We start from the raw sequence: 24,861 nt of genomic DNA, 5'->3' as shown, positions 1-24,861 counted from the left end.
GAGTCTTTGGGCCTCCCCCGGCTCAGTGATCCTCCCTCGTGCTCGGCCTCAGCACTCTGGTCCTGCAGTCTCAGCTCCCCTCCCTGGTCCCTCTCAAAGGGCCCTCTGTGCTGCTGGCTGGCAGGCCAAGTGTTTATGGAATGTCTCAGCTGCTTGTGGGGTGTGGGGGGAAACGGCTAATGAAACGTTAAGTGTTGTATGAGTTCACATCTCTCACTACAGCCTGACTCGTGGAGCGTGTTGTTGTCACTGGTCAGAGTGTTGGGTCAGTTAGGAGAGAGGGCTTTGACAACAGGTTAATTCAAACACTTCCAGTTACCTGTGTTTAGCCATTAAAGGGGCATTCCAGTGATTTATTAATGCACTTTCATATACATGTGAAACTTGTGCAATATAGATTAAAATATAGATTATTTTTCTAACTCATATGAGCATCCTCCTGCATTTCCCATAATGCACCTAAGTAGTGTCTCTAGTTAGACCCTCACAGCAAAGTCACCCTCTTTTTTTTTTAATTGACCGATATTTGATTTTCAACGGTCGATGATGATAAATATAGAGCAGGTCAGCTGATGGCCAATATAAACTGCGGATATAACATCATTGTTGTTTTGCATTTGATAAAATACAACGCTTTAATAATAACAATAACAATAACAATAATGATAATAATAATAATAATAATAATAATAATAATAATAATAATAACAATAATGTTGATGATGACAATACTGTATTGTTATTAGATTTTTTAATGATAATAATTTAAAATATAATGATAATATTTGTAATAATTATTTTAACAGCAAAAATAACAAATAATGATAAAAGTAATAATAATAATAATAATAATAACGACAATAACTTCTTGATTTCCGTCCAGCCATTTGTAATTCTTAAAATAGGAAAAAGTCAAGGACAATAATTGTGTTGCAAAATAAACAGACGTATCATTCCATTATTCCATGCACATTAAAATCTAAGTATGCATGGTTATCTTAGTGATTTACTGAAAAAAAACAACCTCTGGTTATAATATAGATTTCAGAAAGTGACTGATATTTATGTCAGAAGCAACATCACACTGTATGTTTCTATATATCATAACATAACTTATATTAAACACGTGCCACTAACTGTTGTAGATTTGATATGCTGTCATTAAGGATGGAACATGTGTTATCATATAGAAAATAAGATGGTGTCATTGGCATTGTGAGCAAAAGTATTGGCCTATGCAGATTATTTCAGAATTCCATTCATCAGATCGAATAATCAAATGATTATTTATCTATCTCTACTCCAAACCCTTTTCACGCCTGCTTTCTTTTCTCAACTTGTCGTCTTAAAACTCAAGCCAAAACTACCTTACTGACAGATCCACAGATTATACACTATGCAGCCAGACAATAAAAGGACTACTCAATCTCAGTGATTCAAATGTTATCTGTTTGTAGTCTGTCTTAATAGCCAGAAGCGTCTCAGCCAAGACGACCCTGATGACTTCATCATGGTTTATTTTCTTAATCTTGAAAAAGCTCTCTGTCATATATCAGTCATAAGACTTTGTTTCTTTCTTGAAGTTGAATTGTTGATTTATTTATAGTGCAGATTATCTGATGATTAAAGTAATTATACACAGTCTTAAACATCTTTGGCCTCAACCTGCTTGAGTTCAAGAGTCTGCTGCCAAAACCTGGGTTACCGGGCAGATTATGACTCAGCCAAGCTCATGAGAGCACATCAGGTGAGGTCTGTTCACTAATGTTTAATTTTATTCAGACATGCAAATGAATAATTGATTTTACCTGGAGGTCACTGTGATTTTTGAAGAGGTGGTGTTATGCTTCTTTCATGTACCACAAACAAATAAGTTGAAATGTTGGATGTCAGTACTAAATGTGGGACAAGTTTCATATTGCAAGGTAAAGGTGTATTGGAGTAATTCCCAGATGAGACTGGAGGCTGCTCTGAACGGCTGGTTCAAAATGTCACACAAGAATTCATCGAGAGTGACACAAGATTAGCTCAAATCGTGACATCACACCAAATCATGAATTTCATTAAAAGGGCAAATTTGTCATTTTAAAATGAGAAACACAACACGGTTGCATTGCAGCAGTGGAGGAGACTTCCAGAATGCTGAGGGCTGGTCTTAGAGAGACAATAGCTAAAATGAGGGGTTTCAAACACACTGGCCTGAGATAAGTATAGAATTTTTCGAGCAGTAAATCATGGAAAGCTACTTCAAAGCTACAATATTACGCCTAAAAAAATAGCATAATATGTTACATTTATATATATTTATCAGCCCATAATATGCAATGCAGGCAGTTATGTTTTTGCTCTTCATAAAACACAAACATAAAGCTGTAAACTAAAGATTGACCATGCTTCTGTATAAAGTAAAGGCTCTCTAAAACAAGCAAAACTAAAACAAGCCCCATTGCTGTGTTGTAGTTTTAGAAATTCTGTTATCTTATTTTTTTTTTAAGCTAATCTGTTTGTGAATTATTGTCTTTTTTATTTTCACAGACTGGAACAACTAGAGCACTTTGGTTCTCTTGTTTTTGCAGCACATTACAAGCAGTAGTCAGACCACCCTGAGCTATTTCAACACACGCTGATTAGTAGGTGTGCTGGGCTGGGCGGCCCAGTTCTGACCGACGCTGCCCGATGACTGGCACTAATTTTAGACTGCTCTGCTTCAGATCAGAGGCGGGTGGTGGTGGGCCTCTCTGCCTTCACGGCCCCATGGTTTTAAGGGGCCTCTTGATCCTGCAGACACTTCAGACGGCCTTAGATGAGATGATGATGTGTTGGCTAACATTTTTCACCAGAACACACACACCGGTGTCTTCATGTTCTATAACAGCTGTCTCACTCACTGTATGAGGTAAAGGGGCACTTTAACAACTTTGACATATTAACTTGTCAAAGTTGATTTTACTGATTTCACTGCTCCCAGAGAGGACAGCCTTGTGAAAACAGTTGTGTAATTTGTTCTGTGGCTCTGGAAAGGCTTTGTCAAGTCTGAGAAAATGATTCAAGTGACATCATGTGAGTAATCTCCTTGGATTTGGGATGGACTTCAAATTTGATGCCATGCTGTTGGCTCGGCTCGGGGTCGGTGATGTCAGTCTGTCGGTCGATCTGATAATCCACTGCTCTGAGAAATGTCTCAACATTGATTGCCATGATGATTTTAATAGACATTCCTCTTCCCCAGAGGATGCATCGTGTCAAAGTTGCTGATTCTCTGAGGTTTTAGGGTGTACTGTGGTCCTGAAGGAAATTTCTGAACAACTATCTGATACATTTCTGAGAACTTTGGTCACAAAATGAATCTCCTACTGAGGATAAACTGTTGATTGACTTCATCTTTCACCACTAATTAAGTATGAAAATCAGGGTTTAAAAGTTTTGATTATAAGCATCTACCTCATAGAATAATATCAGCTGTTTTTTTTTTCAAGTAGCAAATATGAGTCTGCATATGAGCGAATATGATGCCTGTGCTAAGCTATCACAGGGAACATAGTTAACATTCCTCTTTTACATAAGCATGTTAACTTTGTAAATTTGCCCATGTAAGCATGCCGATATAATCATCTTACAAGGCTGCTAGCAGGACTACACATTCCTAGTGTTGTTAATATGAAGCCTATGTTACAAAGGGAGGGAATGGAGTTTGAAAAACGTGAGTATTGAGTAGTCGAAAGGCGACTCACATCACATGCTATGAGTTGTAAGAAAGGCCCAAGCCAACTTTATGCAAGTGCAACATTTTCTGATATGCCACATTAACAAAGTCACACAGTATTTGGAAACTGAATGGGACAGTATTTGAGATGTGACTGAGAGTGGGAACTGGGGTTCAACTAGGCTTAATTTAAAGATGTGAATGTCAACACAGTCATTGGGAAGTAGGTTAAAGATACTGTACATTTTATGAGATTCTTACACTGAACATAAGACGTCAAAAATAAAAATTGACATGGGTTGCAGGCCACCATGTCCAGTGTTTGAAAAGCCATCATCCTTCACCCCGTTCTCCCCGTTCGCCCCCCACGGTCGCTGCTGTTTCCCCAGTGACCGGGCGCTCTGGAGGAGAATCCATTTGCTGGAGCCATAAAGTGGGGCTAAGCTTTTAACAACATCTCACATTGGCTTCTTCCCCTGCTTTCCTCCAAAGGTGCAACTTTCTCTCCAGATCTATAGAACCATTAGAGAGGCGACAGAGAGGCCATTCCTCTTTGTACCTTTCTTTTTTGTGCTCTGTGTTAATTTTAGATGCTTAAATAGGATTCACAGCATTTCCAAGCCAATCAATGAAGGCATAATGTGTGTGGGGTTTATTTTCAGGAGCGCATGTTCTAAATTCTGTCCATCAGCTGACTGATCTTTGTGCTGATGATCAATATGCTCGCAGCAGGGAGTAATAAGTGGGCTATGATTCTCTCTCTTTTCAGAGCTTTGCGAGCAGGAGTGCGTCCCCCTTGAGCTACTGAAACACGCTGATCACTGATCGGTCAATACGCCGGGCCGGGCAGCACTGTGCCTCTTCCCGTTTGTGAAACGGGGAGTTATAGATGCTACTATTCTAGTTTTGTGAGATGAATCAATAGTCCTATTTGCTCTTTGGTTGTATTTTCTGAAATGGCTCTTTAAATTCGCTCTGTCAGACAAAAAGAGTTGATACTTTATCTGCTGCTTTTTACCAACAAGATAAACGGAGTACAAAGTTTGATCCAAACCTCAGCACCCTGGTTGCATACTCCCACGTTTAACTCTCTCCAAGCTCTTCACGACCACATTTAATGGCCTACTTTGAAAACTACTCTCCCTTACATGTGATGATGGTGATGCCATTTGTAAAGCAAACAGGAGCTTTCAGTAACACTTCCATGAACACAGACGTAAATCAGTCCAGAGAGAATTTTCCCTCTTGGTTTGGTGCTGCGTGTTGTTGTCGTGTTGAGAAGTCAGACCACATGATTATATCTGTGATAGTGAATCTCTGATGCTGTCTCAGCTGCACATCTGTCCCTCTCTCTGCATGTTTATCGCGCTTCATCTCTATGGATTAGGATTAAGGCTTTGAATGTGTCTTTGCTTAGTCATCAATCAGAGATCCAAACAGCCCTCTGTATTAAAATACCATGACTGTGTCCTGAAAAGTGCTGCTGTTCATGTGCTGGTGAAGTGTTTCATGTGGAGCGATTATTCTCCAGGAGAGGATGGAGAATGAGGAGCCAGTTGTTTGGCAGAGTCCTGATATATCCTTGAGTTCTATTTCTGGATGTGTTTGTGTGGGAACAGAAACATGTCTCACTTCATCTGTTAAAGGTGGTCTTAACCGAAACCTTGCTTTTTAAACCAGTTTGTTTTAATCTGACTTCTGTAAGACAATAGCTGCTGGGAAGAATACAGTCAAATTGCATTCTTGAAAAACGCAGATTTACTGAGATCAGACACAGTCAGAAACCAAATCAGCTTCTCTCTGATCCCCCCCGCTCCACACAGCTCATGACTGCAGCTGTTAGGCTCAGCAATCTTATGTAATGTCATTACAGTGTATTTATTACAGCTCTGTTGCATAGCTGAAACCTTTTTAAGCTGCAGCAAGTTTGGTGATGGACTCGGAGAAGATGCTCTGCAGCCTCCATCCTCCTGTGAGGTGTTTTACAGAGCAGGTTGTTTCAGTTTCTGCAGAACAGAAACAAGGCATTAGGGTTGTTTCTTCACTCTGGTGTCCTATGGTCAGCCTCTAGTATTTACAGTGTAATTTAAACTCATTCCCACTTGTAGAGTGAAGGCGTGAGCCAACCAAGAGCTGAATAAATGATTAAACCAGACACATCAAGAGGGTGAACAATGTCAGCTGAATCAAGTCTATCAAATGAAATACACCCTCCGTGAACACAGACATGTTGGTCAGTGAGTAAGAATCATTGTTGCTATACCATCTTGTTATATTTTTGGGGGGCATTTTCACCTTTATTGGATAGGACAGCTGAAGAGAGACAGGGAATGTGGGGAGCAGAGAGCAGGGGAGGACATGCAGTAAATGGTCGAGGCTGGAATCGAACCTGCGACCTCTGCAACGAGGAATATGGCCTCTGTACACGGGGCACACGCTCAGACCGCTAGGCCAACGGCACCCCATGGACTTCAATGAAAGTTCAATCGGCTTATAAAGCTGCAACTCCATCTGAGGACATGAGGTCATGTCCTCAGATGTGAGAAATAATGATACACGTGAGGAATGCAGTATTATGTTTGTGATACTGCTGTTATTCTCATACTGTGTCAATTTTTAATTCATACTTTACCTGCAGAGAAATTACTTTTTACACTGACAAAGGGACATTTTCAATATTTCTTCAAACTACGCAAACGTAGTGCTACATTGTTGAGTAACACAGGGACCGGGATAAAGACAAATAACCTGACTGCATCTAAAAGATAAGACTTTACAGATAGATAGATAGATAGATAGATAGATAGATAGATAGATAGACAGACAGACAGACAGACAGACAGACAGACAGACAGACAGACAGATAGATAGATAGATAGAAATAATAATACTTTCTTTATATAGCACTTTTAAATACAGGTATCAAAGTGCTTCACAGTGGGCAATAAAAACAAAAAGAAGTGCAAAGCAAAATTAATCGATAAAAATAGAATAAAATAAAAGGTTAAAAACATACAAACTTATAAAACAGACCCTTCAAATCGGAGCTAAAATTAAATAATATCACACAATAAAAGCTTTCCTGTAAAAATGTGTCTTGAGTAATGAAATAAAACAAGGGACTGACTCTGCAAGTGTGATCTCCTCTGGCAGGCAGATAGATCTCTGTAGTCTTTACACTCTTGACAGTTTCCCTGAATGACATCAAATAAACCAGGATAACTTGCAGCCTTGCATTCCACTCCAGTGCATGATGTCGTGACCTCTGTGTCATGATACACATCGTTTTCCCAGATAATCCCTGATACACCGCCGTAGTTCTCGGTAATGTTTTGTCGTTAGATGACATGAACAGATGTTAACATATCCATGATTATGAGCATGATATATATGCTGGCGTTTGAGGCTCATCCTGTCGATGTACGTATTTAATTGAAAGTATAAACGATACTTTGCATTTGCAGGTTGTGTAGAGTTTTATAAGAGCAGCCTCTGATTCAGTGTATTTATTTAAGCCCTCACACTGTTAAAACTGTTGTGTGTTTCACTAAAGCAAATGACTTGAGAACTGGTTACACGGACAAACAAGCATGGTGGAGAAAAGCAAGCCAGACTGGGGTCTTTGAATTGATTGATTTTCTGGAACAGTTCATAAGGAAGAGTAAGAATCAGTTTGAAGAGATAAAAGTCTGGCTCTGATGTAAATATAATAGACCGTGGATGAGCGTGTCAGGAGTGGGCGAGCGAGCTGTTTGTAAAAGACGACCTTGTGCTGAAAGCCTGTTTCCGCTCCGAGGCAGATGAATTGCTGAATTTTCCGGACAGACCTGCCTGGACACTTCCTCAGTTGTGGTCTTTGTGATCGCTTGAACAACGCAGCTCAGTGAGAATCTGCTGTGATATATGTTCTATAACGCCAGTGAAACCAGACAAGCCTCCTGTGCCTGTGAAACACCTTTCAGAGATCCTCCTCTCCCAGTGTTTGTCCATGCTCTGACTGTTTCTTTTCCCCTGGTAGGAGATAGTGTGTGGCCCCGGGGCCGCCGCCTGAGAGGATATGTTATTCATCCAGTGCCGGGGCTGATCTATAATCTCACTGGAACACAGAGTGGCCTTTCACATGGACTTCCCCTGTGCTCTGAGGCTGTTTGGCCCGCAGTAGTCTCATCCTAAAGCAGTCAATACAGATCTCTGCTTCCGCGCCAGACCCAGTGTGTTTATTTGATTCCTTTGTCGCGGCCTCTGTGGATGTCATCCTGTTAGTCTGTCTTTCCAGGCCTCTCCAGGGTGACTCGGTTTATCCGCCCCCTGGTTTCCGGAATCCTCTCTTTCCTGTTTTCAAGCCGAGGTGAAGTTTTGTATCCTCTTGACTCGACGTTGGTGGACATGTCTGCCTTTTTTATGACTGCTGTAAGGGATCTTTTTTTCTGCGTCTGTGAGCCGCCATAACCTTGATGATGATAATGATAGTGATGAAAAGAGCGGTTGAGTCAGAGGTGTCTGACAGTAATTACAGCTTACAGAGCTTGTTGAGCCTCATCTTTAGTTTGTTTAAAATGTCTGAAATCACAGGGATGACGAGCACAACAAATGTTTCTGACTCGTTACACTTGTTTGTGGCATGAGCTCACTGTAATGTTGAAATGTCTGGGTTTTGAGTCAAAGAATCTGCATATTAATTAACACTTCTGTAAATATGCCAGAGTTAGCCAAAAGGCTAGTTTACATCCATAGTCCCTTGCCAGATGTTAAAAAAGCTCCCTAAAAAGATCAAGATTGAACAAAGATAAAATAGGGTAAAATAAGATCAGAATAAGAAAGTAGAGGAGAAACCAAAACACAAAAAAAAGAGAAGAAAAGAAAAGTACAAATAGCACCATATGATCAAAAATGACTAAAAGCCATAACAAGGGACAGAGAGGAGATAGACAAACAAAAAAACAAACAAATAGTGGGATGATGAGCTGTGTTTTTCAGCAGCATGCATGTCTAGTTCTTAAGTGTCCAAGAATTTCTTAAGAATCCTTAAGGTCCTGTTAGTTGAAGATTGTCCAAAGGAGGCATAAACAAGGCATTTTCCAAATCAGAACATATAAAAATATAGACATCATTACACGTTCATATAAGTTGTCCAGTTCTTCCAATATTTTTCACCTTTTTTCGTTGCATTGATCCATACGATACATTTCTTTGATAATTTCTTTCTAGTCAGTGATTGTTGGGGGTTCTTTATCCATTTCCTGGTTATGGCTTTTATACTACCAGCTAATAGTATTTGTAACAAGTATGTTCATTTTTAAAATACAAATAAGGCAATAATTTCATTTTCAACTGAGAAATCTCTCAGCTGATCAACCCTGTCCTTCACACTGATGTTACACAGAGGCTCTTCTCCATACAGACATGATTCTGATTATTGAAGCTGTATATTTAAGTCACGTTGACTTGTCTCCACTTAAAGACGGTACTAAGTTATTCAGAAATTAAAACTGTATTGTGTTTAATCTCTGTCTTTGTCAGAGTAAAGGAAGCATGTTTTGATACTCGGTTACAAAATCCTTCATGACGATTTAAGGAGAGTTGTATTTTGATAGACTGACAATAAACTCGATCAAATAGTTTTCCCGGTGTTGGCAATCGTCCAGGATTTTGACTCTGTGCGTGCTCAGAGCCGTTTAGTAACACATAGTAACACATAACTCAATAGAGCACCCACAGTGAACCCAGACGAGCGACACATAAGGTAGTGAGTGAGACTGCCGTATATACTCACTTCTGCTCTCCTGTATGTTCTCTTTCAAAACTTTGTCAAAGTGCACTTTGTTGCTTTGTCTGCCGACTCTTTTTAAAATTACAATGTGACAATGTTAGAGTTGCATTTCCGAACATATGCTGGGGGTTTAGAGGGAAACTAAATAAAGACAATAATAAATAAAGTAAATAAAAAACTTTGGAAGAGCAAAATGAAAGGACCAGCAGTTTTAAAATAGGAATAATACCACAGTGTCTATTTGACATCCTGTTAAGCCCCCTGAGAGACCCCCCTACACCCCGCCTCCGGTCTCATGCTGTGAGGGGACATCTGTGAACCCTTGGCTCCTGAAATCTTTTAGAAATGTTATGGAGCCCATGTCTGAAAATAGCTCATGTCTCACAGCACCTTACTCAGAAGGGAGGAGGGGTGCTGGGTGATGAAGGAGATGCATCAAAAGAGACATTTTGTTTAGGTCTGAAAGTCTGCTCTGAAAAAAAATCACATACTGTACCTTTAAAGTTATTAAGGTAAATTTGATCCTATTGTAGTCACAGGAACAAGTCTCATGTATTCTAGTTTTGTTTTGTGTCCATTTGATGGATTTAATTCCAGTTATCATTTTCACTTTTAGCTTTGATGAATGTTTGAATGTTAAATGTTCTTCTATGTTAGAAAGCTTGTTGACTGCTTTGTATGTTTGTAGTTTGCACCTTCATTTGCAGCATACATGCAGTATACCTTAGAGCTTTCCCCAAACATTGCTAAGTGCTGTGGTTGAAGTCAGGTGTTATTCTCTCTGGGTTTATCGTGTACGTGACATGTAAAAACTTGAATTGAATGACGCTTGAGGGTTGTTATCTGTACAGTTCATCCTGCCATTTATAGGTCGATATCAAAAGCTATTTAGACTTGATTAAATAGCAACAAACTAATAGATTTTTAGCACCACAGCATGAAGCAAGTTTTGTCTGAGAGGCTGCGAAATCATTCGGTAGCACTTCTCTGACACAGTGTTTTAAACTTTTCTACTAGGTGGTGAAATGCTGCATCTTCTTTTCCCAGGCCTTAAATATATTTGTTTATGATATGACACATAAAACTGGAGTGAACTGTGAAAGGCTGTGACATCTTAACAACCTTCTGATACTATTCCTTAAAAAGGCTTCAGCTTTAATCTGCACTGACCGAGGGCTGGAACACAAACAGAAAAGTTTCTTTTTGCTGCATTTCCCATGAAGTGTCTCTGTGTTATCTGCATGATTATGATAAAATCCTTTTTTTTTTTTTCTTACAGAGGCTCCCTACAACGAGACCTCATCCTCATATGGTTATGACTTGGAGCCCTCCGAAGACCAGCAGCCTGCCTCTGACTCTCTATCCTACACAGGATCTCCATCCTCGTCTCCAAGACTCCGCTCAAAGAGCCGGAACAGCCGAGACACCCAGTCCTCGGGCTCCCTGGAGTCCACTCTGTCGGTAATGTTACTGGGTCAACTCCCACCAACGCAGCAGAGTCGTTACTCAGTTCACAGTGCTGCTGCTCCCTCCTTTATCTTCTGCTGGCTGCTCCTCTGTTTTTCTTGGTTACTGCTTTGTCCTGTACTGTCCTCACTCCACGCACCATCTGACACTTTCTCATGCTGTGGCTTCTCATTTTCAAATCCCAAGTTGCTGTTACACTGACATTGCCTCTTCAACAATCTTCCTTCTTCTGTGAAACAAAGAGATCAGGTCTTAATACCTTAAAGTAACATTTTTAAGCAATTAATCTATGTTCAGCAAATTCTCCTGATCGCTTCAGAGTTGATCCAGCAAGATTTGTCACCTTTGTTGCATTCTTGTTTTCAGTATTTTACAAAATCCCAGCAACATTTCCTACAAATTTCATTCTTTTGGATGTTACTTCTCTGTATTCTACTCATGCATGGGTTATTGTATGTGCATGAAAGTGCTGCAGACTCACAGATACGCCTAAATCCATATGTGGTATCCAAAAACACCTTCTCTGTTGTGGTTTGTGGTATCAAACAAACCCTAGCGTTTCCTGCAAATTTTGACTGACATCACACACCATGTTCAAGCCTCCAGCCTCTTCTGTAGTTGTTTTGAATACAAAGATACAAAAATAATCCCTCAATATTAATATGATGTACTAATCCTCAGGACCAGCTTCATAATGCTCAAAGGAGCACAGATAATAAGAATTTCCCAGGAAGATTCAGTCTAATATTTCACTTCACAGAGAAGGCATGGCAAGGCAAGGCAGCTTTATTTGTATAGTGCATTTCATACACGAGGGCAACTCAACGTGCTTTACATTAAAACATTAAAAGCATTGGAAACATTCAGGCAAGCATAAAAGAACACAATTAAAATGACAAATATAATAAAACAGAAAAGAAAAGGAAAATTAGAACTAGATTAAAAAGTTAAATTTGCATTCAAAGTGAGTTAAAATAAGTTAAGATATGAAGGCAGTGGCAAATAAAAAAGTCTTAATCACTGATTTAAAAGAGGTGAGAGTTGGAGCAGACCTGCAGCTTTCAGGGAGTGTGTTCCAGATATGTGGTGCATACTGACTAAACGCTGCTTCACCATGTTTCGTTCTGACTCTTGGAACTGAAAGCAGACCAGTACCTGATGACCTCAGAGGTTGAGGTGGTTCATAAAGTAGCAGCAGATCAGCAATGCATTTTGGGCCTAAACCATTCAGTGCTTTATAAACCATCTGCAGGATTTTAAAGTCTATTATCTGACAGACAGGAAGCCAGTGTAGGGATCTAAGAACTGGAGTGATGTGAGCTACTTTTTTCGGTCCTTGTTAGGACTCGAGCAGCAGCATTCTGTATGAGCTGCAGTCATCTGATGGACTTTTTAGGGAGGAAGATAAGGTCAGTATGTGAGCCACAGATAATCTGAACTGTCCTGATGAGGGACTTCAAAATCACTTGATCCAACATTTCCCCCAATGCAACTTGAAAGCATATTTGTTAGACCCTCTCTTCCTGATAAATGCTAATTTCTTTCAAACCACAGTTTTATTGTGTCTCACTCCAGTCAGAGTTCATCAGTCTCATCACAGAATCAGGTTATTCTGACTTTTGAAAGCCACACCAGAGTCATAAAGACACTGTTTACATTTTATAACAGGCTGGTTCATAGTGTCTTTGACACATGTTCCTCGCTATATGTGTAACACCAGTGAAGAACCCTTTGGAAGTTACAGGAGAAGTGCCCCGCAGTGCAGTCAGGCATTCAATCAACTGCTCCAGCTGAGGCCAACAATGAAATCTGCGAGGGAGTGCCTTTCAGTTCCATCGTTGAAAACACCACACAAGCTCTGCAAACATTGTAGGAGAACAGATGTTAAATAGAGCTACAGCTCCCTTCCCCCTCTGCTCTGTTCCTGTCCTATCTGTGGTATTCTTATCCTTTGATGTGCACACTTAAAGATCTCAAAGCCTAAACTTTGCTTGAGCGGTTTGAGGGAGGGGGTGGCACCACTATAAAAGAAAAGGCTAGCTAATATAATGGCAGAGCTTGATACAGCCATTCTCCAGTGAGCGTTTACTGACATGATAGGCAAGACCAGGATGACTGATGGCTTTGACCTGCTTGGAATAATAATTCCTTGAGTTGAAACACATTATTCATCCCTAAGATGCTAGGAGGCTTCGATGAAAGCCTCCTGGAATGTAAAACTCCTACAGAGTTTAATCAAATCTGGGTAGAGAGGAGTCCCACAACGAAAATAATTGCAGCAGGGGTTTGCAGAGGTGTGTGGGTGGTTTATTAAAGAGCGTGTTTTCATGTTGTGTGTCATGTCTTGAATCTTCATTAGCCTTTTGTGTTGAAAGTTATCCAGATTCCATGTTTCCCTTACACATAGTTTCATTCTGTTTGTCTCAGGTGGAGCTGGATCAGGAGAAGGGGCTGGAGATGAGAAAGTGGGTTCTGTCGGGAATCCTGGCCAGTGAGGAGACCTACCTCAGCCATCTGGAGGCCGTACTAATAGTATGTGGAACTTATGACAACCTGAAACACACATAAATAGATGTTCTCTTTTCTTTGTTGCACTTTAGCTTATGGATGTTAATGAAGTTCGAAAATCTTGCTATATGATGCAATTTTTTGGACATGACTGAGTCACCGAGTGTTATTACACATGTTGAATACTTGACTGTGATTGGTTGGTTTCATGTAAGAGATAACGTGTAACGAGCAGGTTGTTTTAGCTTATTGAAACCCTGACAGGGTGAGCAGAACCCCCATATTTCCTTTTCTCTTATCAATCAATCTTTATATAGCGTCAAATCCCAACAAATGTTATATGAAGACTCTTTCCAAACAGAGCAGGTCTAGACCGTACTCTATGTTTTATTATTAACAAAGACCCAACATCAAGACAGGATCACATCCAGTCCCATCTTACAGATAGGACTCAGTCTGATCTCATCTTAATCCACCATGAGCAGAGCACATTGCAGCATTTATCAAGTTACAGTGGCAAGGACAAACTCCCTTTAACAGGCAGAAACCTCCAGCAGGACCAGACTCATGTTATACACACATCTGCTGAGACCTACCATGTTGGAGAAAGGGGTAAAGGGATAGAGGGAGATGAAGAGAGAGAGGATAGTGGTGAGATGGATAGTAGTAGCAGTAGCAGCTCGAGTCTGGCCGTCTACGGCAGAGATCCATTGGAACCTAAGAGACAAGGGAGCTCAGGGACTCCAGAAAGGTCTATGGTTAGTAACTTTAATGGGACAGTGAGTGATAAAGTAAGTGATAGGCAGACAGAAGAGAGAGATAGGATCCCAGTGTGCCAGTATTCCCGGCAGTCTAAGCCTATAGCAGCATAACTTCAAGCCAATCCAAGCCTGAGGCAGCTTTAACTATAAGCTTTATCTAAAAGGAAAGTATTAATACTGTTTGCAAAAGTTAATAGTCCTTAAACACAGCTGCATCTCATATCACATGCATTAGAGTTTACTTGATGTGCTATCTCCCACTTTGTAGATTTCTCTGTTTCGGTCTTCAGTCTTTGTGTCTTTAACCTCTCATACCTTTCTCTGCTTTTCTTACCTCTTTTCTCAGTTGTCCTCTTTGTATCCACTAACAGATTTATCAGAGCTCTTTAAGTTCATCAATCTGAGCATAGTTAGTCCTTGAGTCTTTGATCAGAGCTGCATCCCTAACAGTGGTGTGCACCTCATATAAAAAGTCTGCTAATGGGAAATCACAGACAGTTTCTATAACATTTCATGTCATGCTTTCTTTACATTATCCCTCACTTAGCCAGCATACACTAACGGTAGCAAACATTGATAGATACTGAATCTGATCTGACAGTGCTCCTGTAATACTGTAACATTTGAATGACCTAAACTTAACCAACTTTGTCAAAAGTACCACTACATCAGGGATAATCTATAGTGAGCGGGTGGTTATATGAAATAGAATCCTGACAGGGTGAAACAAGACCACAATGCAGATAAATTATCCTGCTTATAACCTGGCTGCCATCTAAAGACAAAAACATGCTTAAACTAAGTATTGATTTTAGGATTGTTTAATTGGTTTGAAAATAATCTATTTATGCAGCTAAAAAAAAAACGTTCTTCAGGTTCGATGGTTGGTAGCAGTTCCAGGACATCAGCCTACTTGCGGGTCAAATTAACATTAACATAACATATTTATTACACCTTTAACATTAGCCTACTTTACTTTTATGAATCAATAAAAAGTAACATTTTCATTTGCAGTAAAGTCAAAATATTTGTGGTTTTAAGTTGTCGATTTTGACAGATGCAGAAAATAACAGCAGCACCTGTATAAGCCCCTCTTCCCTGTGACTGACCGTGTTGTGGTTTGTGGTTACTTACTCAGCTCTTTGTGTGTTTTAACATCCCTCACAAGTCTCTACTCTGTTTTCATCCTCTTGACTTGTTTCCGCTCTGGTGCCTGGTCAGCTATTAACCAGAATCTTCAGTTTTGTGCCCTTTAAATAAACTGAGAGTAAAATAAAAATGTCCTCCATATTGTTTACTGGTGCTATCAGAAACTAACATTTTTGCCACATTGTCAACAGGTAGAGGTGAGATCATAAACTTTATAAATGTGACACATATTTGATATAATGTGGTTGATCTGGTTGTCACTGACATCACTCTAGCTATTCAGAATCAACTGCAGTTGTTATGGGGTTTTGACCAATCAGAATGAAGTATTTACCACACCTTGGTGACTTTTTACATTCAGTTAATGAGGTAACTTTGTACTAAATATGAACTGATTATTTATCTAGCCAATGAAGCCTCTGAGGGCCGCAGCCACGACTTCCCAGCCGATGCTGACCATCCAGCAGATCGAAACCATCTTCTTCAAGGTGCCAGAGCTACATGAAATCCACAAGGACTTCTTTGATGCTCTGCTGCCCCGAGTCCAGGACTGGGGTCACCAGCAGTGTGTGGGTGACCTCTTCCAGAAACTGGTACGGTGATGAGTTTTATTAAACATGTTAGGATCTCTCTGCATTTTTTTCTGCCTTTCACTAACATGCCAGGTAATCCTTCAGTGTGTGAATCAAATTAATAAACATACTTGACCATGCCTAAATAAATCTATAATTTACGGTATAATTTTTTCAAGAAATAACAATGAAGGAAACTTTTATGACAGTGTTTCTGAGCCAGAACAACATAAATCTGTTTTTCCTTTTTTTTTCTACATAACTGGAATGCAGCAGGAAATTGTCAGCCAGCAGAGTAAACAGGGAAGTCTGAGAGCAGTGAAATACAAAGAATCTGACGGACTAATACGAGTTCAAAGAAGCAATAATTGTTTAATTTCACAGACTTTGAAAGCTTGTTTACCTGCAGAATAAATGTTTGACTACAGTCGAAATTTAAACAAATCATTTCAGATACATTTCTTCCCCTTTTGATAAGAAGACTGAGAATATAAATTGCACGATATATATCTTTCATAAACTAATTATAGCCCTCTTTAAATATCATACCTTTATCATGAATGGTGGGTAAAGTAATTGAGACGTCAGGGTAGAAACTCTTGGAGTGTTAGTAATGTTCAGGGTTCTTGCAGCGTGCATGTGAGTAGACTGCCTGGAGTCATATCCCGGCCAGATGAAAGCCTGGCTCCACCACATTACAGGCAGTAAAGGAGAACAACACGCTCTATAGGAGGCTGCTGAATAAGAGCTACCTCAGTCTGATCTGTTGGGTGAAAACAGCACATCCTGTATAAACATGCATTCAGAGATAGACTCATGAGCAAAGACTGAATTCTGGAATACTGTGATGCCAACTGCAGCACACAGTAGCAATGCAAAGTACCAGCAATCACTGCTAAAAGCTCTCCTGTCATGAAATAAATGTAATCTACTCTCTCTTTCTGTGTGCCCTGCAGGCCAGCCAGCTTGGAGTGTACCGGGCGTTCGTGGATAACTATAAGGTTGCTGTGGAGACAGCCGACAAGTGCTGCCAGGCTAACGCTCAGTTTGCACAGATATCTGAGGTATGTGATCATGCTACACACAGCAGGACCGAGGCAGCCATGTGTTTAATGTTGCACAGCTGCCTGAGACAAGTGATGACACGGCAGTTTTCAGCAGAGCTCTCAGTGTAAAGAGCCACGCAGCTCTTTGCAGAGGTGCTGATTGTTTTTAATTGCACTATGGGGAAGTAGCTTTGATTTCATGAGCGTGATGTTTTCTCTCCATCCCTGCTGTTTTTTGTCCTGCTAGAATCTCAAGGTCAAAAGCACAAAGGATTGCAAAGACCAGGCTAAAAATTCTCTGGAAAGTGAGTAGTGAACGGAGTGAATGGCCAGCCTCCACATAAATCAATATTACTATAAGTAGCTGATCTGTGACTAGGCCTGTTGAGCTGACTCTTCCTCCTCCACAGCTCTTCTCTACAAACCTGTCGACAGAGTGACTCGCAGCACCCTCGTTCTGCATGTAAGTCAGTCAGCCTGGAACAACAACGACCGACTTCTCGTCTGCATGAAGATTACATTTGTCATCGTTTCCTCTCTTCCAGGACCTCCTGAAACACACACCCTCCAGCCACCCGGACTATCTGCTGTTACAGGATGCTCTGCGGATCTCTCAGAACTTCCTGTCCAGCATAAATGAAGAGATTACCCCCCGTAGACAGTCCATGACGATAAAGAAGGGAGAGGTCAGTGAAGAAACGACAACACTTACACGACTCAAAGGTCTAACTAATGACTCTGTGAGCACACACCAATAAAAGTGCTTGAACACAAATCAGCACTTTCTTTTGGGAGGTAAAAACAGTAAAATAGTTCTTATGAGGGAGACAGGAACTTAATTGACCCTGGATGTGCTGATTAGTCATCACAACATACTTTCTGTAATTGCCTTCGATTGAATGTAGCCTGTTTTATTTTAGTTAATATTCAACAAGAGCCTGTGTTGGGGCAATGAACAGAGAAGCCACACCTTGTTCTTTCTGTAAAGTCCTTATTCCCTCTGCCAAGGACAAATACAGAAGTTTTAATGATATGGTGGCACCACCCTGTTGACTTACCCTAGCTTACATCTTTTTTTATTCATCCAGCTCACTGTGGCCTGCTCTAAAACACACATGTTTTTTGGTGGTGGGCTCACACTGTGGCAGGGGTACTTAAACCTTTCAGCTGATGACCCTGAAAATAAAGGTGTCAAAGACTTGCGACCCCAACTGTCCCTCAAGGTGGTTAAATTTTGCTTCATGCTTCATAAAGCTGGTCCGCAGAAAATTCGCCACCTACATGCACATGTAGCTGTGTTTCCTGTGCTACTATGGATGAACCTGCTTCTGATGCTTTTGTTGATTAAAGGTGAACTCACCCTAACTCTAACCTCAAGAGTAATCCAGCAACAAAGACAGGCTGAACAATTTATTTTAATGATGTGCAAGGTTTTATTTCAGATTTAACTACTATTTTAACAAAAATATTTTTACAGTAATTTGTAAAACATGCAATTTTAGAATACAAAAAAATAACATTCTGGAAGATATCTCATGATTCAAACTTTGGGAACCACTGCCCTGCACTACAGACCAGGTTAAAATTCAGATTTGTTTTATTAATATGAAGCATCGGCAGAAAGTCATCTTCATGTTCAGATTGCTTTATTGGCATGAATAGTTTAGTTATTGCCAAAGCAGAGTAAAATAAACCCAAATACAATAATTGTAATAATACATATTTTCATCAATCAGACTTCAAAAAAATTGTGATCAAGGTTTTAATTTTCTTAATATTTGTAAGATAAGCTTATACAAATAAGGAAGGGGAGGAAAAAAAAACAAACATCATGATAATAATAAACCAATACAAAATAATAATAAAAAAAAAAAATAATAAATAAATAATAATAATAAAAAATAATAATAATCATAATAATCATAAAGAAATAAAGCCAACATTTCGTTTTTTTTTTTTTACAATTCGATGAAATGTTTCTATATATAACTAGTCAATACAACACAGTGTATCTAAAAAAGAAAGTCTCTTGTGAAATTATTGAGATTACAAAATGTAACAAGGAATCATATTGAAACTCATACGGGCCTGCTAGCATGCTCACAATAGCAACGCTTCATGCTGTTGTTAATTTTAGATTTTATTGCAATTTTATTTTAGCGTTTTAACACTTAACTTGGAGTGCAGCCGATTGTTATTGATAAGATAGGATAAAATAAGATAATACTTTATTGATCCTCAGGGGGAAATTTGGTTGTTGCAGCAACCCAGACGTAGTAGCAAGAGTAGTACAAGAATAATAAAGCACAAATAGAGAACAAATTTGAATAAAGTAAAAATAGAAATAGATCAACAAAATAAGAATGAAATGTAATGGTACAAATGTTACACATAGTATAAATAGTTGTAATTACAGGCAGTAAGGACATGTTATGCAGTAGTGACAGGTTGACATGGTGTGATTATGATGTGGTTAAGACAGAGTGTATGCATTATGTATATATGTCTGTATACATAGATCAAGAATAGTAAAAAGTACTATATAATAGTAACCTTATGACACTGTTTTTAGATTTCCAGGTACTTAAAAATCATTTGTGCTTTGAAATTTATTTGACGTTTAAATTGCTTTTGTTTTATAGTAAATGGAAGACCAGTATAATCCTGAGGGGAATACTGAAGTGTTTTATTTACTGACTTTCTGAGGAGAGATTGAGTTACGAGGAATGAGCGGATTGATTCCTTAAGTTCTTGATTCATAAAAGCCTTTGATATGGACTTGAGCTTCACAGTCTCTCTCAAATTATAAAATCCTTTCCAGTATTTAATAACATTTTTACTTATATGTCGAGCCTGAGGTATTCAGGATCATATCTGCCCCCGTAAATTGCGTCATATCTTGGCTGTTCACAGCACAAGCTTCGGGGCACAAGGTGTCTGGAAGTTGCCATAAAACCGGAGTGTGAGTCAGGTTGCTGCTGACTCATCTCAGCCTGTCTACTTTAGTTGTGAGGGAAGTGGAGCGCAGAGGAAGCTCGTGACAAATGCAGAGCAAACACTCGAGGCAAGGGGTCTCTGTGCTGAAAACCAGGAAAACCTGTCGGTGGGGCTTCATTCACTCCCATCCGTCTCTGCCGCAGGGTTGGCTGTGCTTCCCAGAAATGACTTACAAGCCTCTTTTAAAAACCGAGCTGTCTATCCTGCCCTTTCTTTTGGGCGTGGACCAACTTACTCTTGCTTCCTGACCCCCCTCTGCCTCCCCCCACCTCCAATCTCAGGACTGTGATTCAGATGACCTGATGGAGAACTTCCTCTGTGTTTTCTTGGAATTGGCCTTGCCTCCCATTATGGGATGTGAAATCAAAGAAAGTTCTTGGGAATGTTATTGTGTACATTGTCTTGGATGTCTGAAATCCCATGAGGAGATTTGAAGATAAAAGAAAGCAGAGGACCAGCAGATAAAAATACAGCTGGTAATTGTAGTTGTAAGTGGTAAACTTGTGTGGTAATTGCGCTTATTGTTGATTGCACTGTGGTTGCTTGTAATTGCTACGGACATTTAAACCCTTGCATTGGTTTAGCTCCAGCTCTCGTACATGCCTCACTACTCAACAGCTCATTACATTACATTAAATAAAAGAGATCCACTGACGAGTGGGTGTGGGTTCTGTACGGCCACAGCTCCTGTTTTTCCATTGGATTATTGACTGTTTGTGGTCATGCTCGTATCACAAAACAATATACGGAAATCCCCCCGCTGCCTCTTCTTGAAACCAGGACAGTGCTGAACATGTTATTGGGCCTGGTCAGCGTGTCTGTATGCAGCCAGCACTGAGCTGGAGCCTGCAGCAAACAGAGGAGGTGCTGCAGGGATGTCCTTGTTTTTGTAGCGCTGTGGTTGATGTGGAATGGCAAAGTCTCACATGTACAGTGTCGCTGTCAGCCTCTGTCCAGAGGTCAAAGGCCAGAGGTGGAATGTAGATGCACGCTGCTGCAGGAAGAGCTCATGTCCATTGCATGTGCCTCTTACCTCAGGCTGAAAGGATCAATGAGGATTAGAGGAAGCTCTGAAATTAGGATTCATTGTCAAACAAGACTCCTGGCTGTAAACAGTATACCCTACATACTCGTTATTCTAGTACACAGCTGAAGCATTTAATATGCAAAAGTAATCACTCGCAGTTTAATCCTAACAGGAAATGATTCAGGATATGAGACGCAACCTTTATCTGAACTGTAATTTAGGAATATGAATAAAAGTTAAACCTCTGAAATCGGCAACAAACAGTTTCTCTAAAGATTTTCAGACGAGCATTTTGTGTTCAAAGATCTCTCCGGTGCCGTCTCACACCTCGTCACATTTCTTCCCAGGTGTGAACAGCTCTCGGTTTGCTCTGCGATCCGTCTGGTTTGAGTATCCTTTATTTTGTCACATATCCAGTTTGAGCACAGCACGCACACATTAGTCAAAACACATTTAGATTCAGTATGAAGGCTATGAAGGCTGCTCATATGTACCAGCTGTGTGTTGAGAAAACCTGGAGAGGTTAGCTTTAGGTGAAATTGTCAGAATAACAATGCTTACATGGTGATGTTTAAACAGAAAAAAGTCATCGCTTTTATCCTGAAATGATTTAATCTGGGTAAAAGCACAGACCAGTCACAGCATCAGACGCGTTTCAGCACAAAGCCTTCTTCAGTGGTGCAGGTAATAGCTGGATGTGCCCCTTAAATACAGGAAGTGATTCTCACATCTTTGCTCTCTTTGTACATGGTGGTGTTTGGCATGTTTTTAGCATGATGGCCCTGTTTCCATCTTAGTCTGAAATGTTTCCTGTATGCAAGTGATTGTGTATGATTGCTTTAAGGCTGATTGTTTATAAAAGGTAGTGCTGGTGTGAGGGTGTTGATGTGCTCCCAATGACAATGTTCACCATCTGAGTTGCAGGAATTGAAGTATGTGCCTGTACAGTAGCTGGTTTGGATGCTAGATTATAGTAAAGAAAGGGGATAGGGATTGATTTGAATTAAGGTTTTTGGTTATAAATGAACAAATTAAGTTAGATTGATGAATGCTGGTTTATGATTATTTCATTACCTTCTTCTTCCTTCTTTTAGTTTTTTATATTTCTGTTCATACTTCCTGTCTGTTTGCTCCTTTGAGAAGAACTTACAGCTGCATTCTCGTGTGTTTGAAAGGTGCTTAATGAATACAGTTGAGTTGACTTACATAGAGATGCAGAGTGAGAGGATCTCTGTAGGTTTTTATAAAGTGAAACAAATGTGTTTGCATGTGATCGTTTGCGATGCTGATCCTGGTTTAATGGTTTCAAATTGCACCATTACATCAGTGAACACTCGTACTGTGGTCACCACACAGATGATTTATTGTTTGAGTAGTTTTGTTTACTTCCTCTATGAGGATGTAAAGATACCACAGAATGTACAATAATTACAAGCATGCATACACATCAACACTAAGTCATTGTTTCATTCAGTCATTTTAATCTAAGTGTCGGTGTAGAACAGAAATCAGATACCATACTCTTAGGAGTAAGTATTGCATCTTTGTACTGTTGGTGCTGTAACTTAGTGTTAAAACATAATGTTGTTTAAAAAAAAATTCACAGATATGTTTATTGACATTTTGTTAAATTTGAACAACACAAAACCAAGACAACAACAAGAAACACAGACAGAGTGATACACAATAATAACAGCAACAACAATATAATAGTACAGATTGTATTAAAATTTAAATGATATAGAGAAGTGTATACAAATGAACATATGTATAAATAAATAGCAAAATAAAAAAATAAAATGAAATAAATAAAATTAAAACAAAAATAATTGAAAATAAATAAATAAATTGTAATTGGTCAGTCTGCCGCCCTCAACATCACTTTCAAAAATTGCCAAACTAGGTAATCACCTAATCAGGGATCTCAGAGAAGTCCAGCTCTTGTAGATACGTAAAGAATGAGTCCCACATCCTGGGAAATTCCCTCAGGGAGCCTGAAGTGTCTGATTCTACAAAAGTTTATTTTGAGAGTATTTAACACGTATGACAGCGTCAGACTTGAGTTCTAATGATGTGATCTCTGATTTCCTGTTGGCAGAACCGTCAGCTGATGAGGGATCGCTTCATGGTGGAGCTGGTTGAAGGTTCCAGGAAACTCCGTCATGTCTTCCTCTTCACTGACCTGCTGCTTTGCACCAAGCTGAAGAAACAGACTGCAGGGTGAGTCGTGGTCGCTGTCCGGCTTCAGGTTAGGGATAAAGATCCACTAATTCACACCCTGGATAGGTAGACAAGGATCACTCAGCTAGGACAGACTTTATACGTCTTAACTGTGATTTCACAGAGCTGAAAATAGTCCCTCTTCATCATGGCCATAAATGTAGTTGCTGTAGAGTAATAGGTTATACTCTTTGGGATAAGCTGTTTCACCTGTGTGAAGTTTAGGTAAATATGATTTTGGATGAAGACAAAATTGGATCATTTTTCAAAACATCTTTTTCCAAACAGAAAAGGGCAACAGTACGACTGCAAGTGGTATATCCCACTGGCTGACCTGACATTCCAGAACATCGAGGACTGTGAGTCCACCCCCATCCCACTAGTTCAAGACGAAGAGATTGATGCCATGAAGATCAGAATCTCCCAGATCAAGAACGAGATCCAAAGAGAGAAGGTAAGGTCAACACACCTCAAACACCCACAAGACAAAATACTAAGTACAGGATTTAAAATTCAGCATGCAGTGATGATTTTATTCGTTTTATCAGTGACTTATAGGAACTGGAGAAACACCTGAAAATAATGTAGACAGATGAAGAAAGATGAGCAGATATGAAGGGGGAAAACAGACAACTTGTCATCTGTTCCATGAACGTTTTTATGTTTTATCTGTAGAGAACCACCAAAGGAGTCAAAGTGATCGAGCGACTAAAGAAGAAGTTATCAGAGCAAGAGTCTCTGCTGCTCCTCATGTCCCCAAACATGGCGTTCAGAGTGGCTAACAGGAACGGAAAGGTGAGTCAGGGGCTTCAGAGATGATGAACATCTAACAGCCTGCTTTGTTTAACAGAAACATTACTAGGGAGTATTCACCATCAACATCTCAGTTTGGTCTTTGCAGCCCTCTGCTGTTGAGAAATTCACATTACAGCATGAGCCTGCTCTAAGTCGCTCTGTATCCTCTACATTTCTTTCAGGGTTTCACATTCCTCATCTCTTCTGACTATGAACGTGCCGAGTGGAGTGAGATCATCCGCGAGCAGCAGAAGAAGTGTAAGTTATCCAAGCAGTTTGTATAAAGCACTTATTTTTATCCCAAAGGAATAAGTGATGTCATGTGTGTTTGACCTGTGCGTACCCTCCGCTGTGCCCTGCAGGTTTTAAAAGCTTCTCTCTGACCTCTCTGGAGCTGCAGATGCTCACTAACTCGTGTGTGAAACTTCAGACTGTACACACCATCCCAATGACCATGAATAAAGAAGGTATGAGTGCCATGTGTTGTAGGAGTAGTGTAAATTTGAAGATTTGTACAGTTTATTTTAAATATATGTAATCTTAATCTCTAATCTCCCCTTCTCCACAGATGATGAATCCCCTGGTTTATACGGCTTCCTAAACGTCATTGTGCACTCTGCATCAGGGCTGAAAAAGAGCTTAAGTAAGTGGCTTATTCTCTTGTATTTTGGTCAGAAATCCTTTCACTAATGATTCCAGAGGTTGCACGGGGAGTCACGTCATCCTCTGTGTTAGTCCGGGGCTGATCTGCTGCACCCGCCCCCTTCTGTGCGGCTGTCAGATGGGTGGGCAGCTGCGGGGAAACAAGTGGGATTAACCCGGGAACACTGTGTACAAGCCTGCTCT

The 24,861-nt window shown here is 40.0% G+C and overlaps 1 protein-coding gene across 1 annotated transcript in view; it reads left to right on the top strand.

The window, feature by feature from the left end:
- si:dkey-91m11.5 (PH_BCR_vertebrate and RhoGAP_Bcr domain-containing protein) overlaps positions 1-24,861 on the top strand; it is a 41,145-nt gene that overhangs the window by 7,569 nt on the left and 8,715 nt on the right. Inside the window, exons 2-14 of the mRNA XM_034692885.1 lie at positions 10,753-10,934; positions 13,368-13,472; positions 15,766-15,951; positions 16,887-16,994; positions 17,224-17,281; positions 17,387-17,439; positions 17,522-17,662; positions 23,099-23,220; positions 23,509-23,674; positions 23,896-24,015; positions 24,198-24,273; positions 24,378-24,482; positions 24,584-24,658. Coding sequence (XP_034548776.1) covers positions 10,753-10,934; positions 13,368-13,472; positions 15,766-15,951; positions 16,887-16,994; positions 17,224-17,281; positions 17,387-17,439; positions 17,522-17,662; positions 23,099-23,220; positions 23,509-23,674; positions 23,896-24,015; positions 24,198-24,273; positions 24,378-24,482; positions 24,584-24,658 — 1,497 coding nt within the window. The remainder of the gene's footprint in view (positions 1-10,752; positions 10,935-13,367; positions 13,473-15,765; positions 15,952-16,886; positions 16,995-17,223; positions 17,282-17,386; positions 17,440-17,521; positions 17,663-23,098; positions 23,221-23,508; positions 23,675-23,895; positions 24,016-24,197; positions 24,274-24,377; positions 24,483-24,583; positions 24,659-24,861) is intronic.

The sequence above is a fragment of the Notolabrus celidotus genome, chromosome 9 (genome assembly GCF_009762535.1).
Source record: "Notolabrus celidotus isolate fNotCel1 chromosome 9, fNotCel1.pri, whole genome shotgun sequence".
Classification (NCBI taxonomy): domain Eukaryota; kingdom Metazoa; phylum Chordata; class Actinopteri; order Labriformes; family Labridae; genus Notolabrus; species Notolabrus celidotus.
The sequence above is the reverse complement of the archived record's forward strand: the minus strand, read 5'-3'. Positions and strand labels throughout refer to the sequence as shown.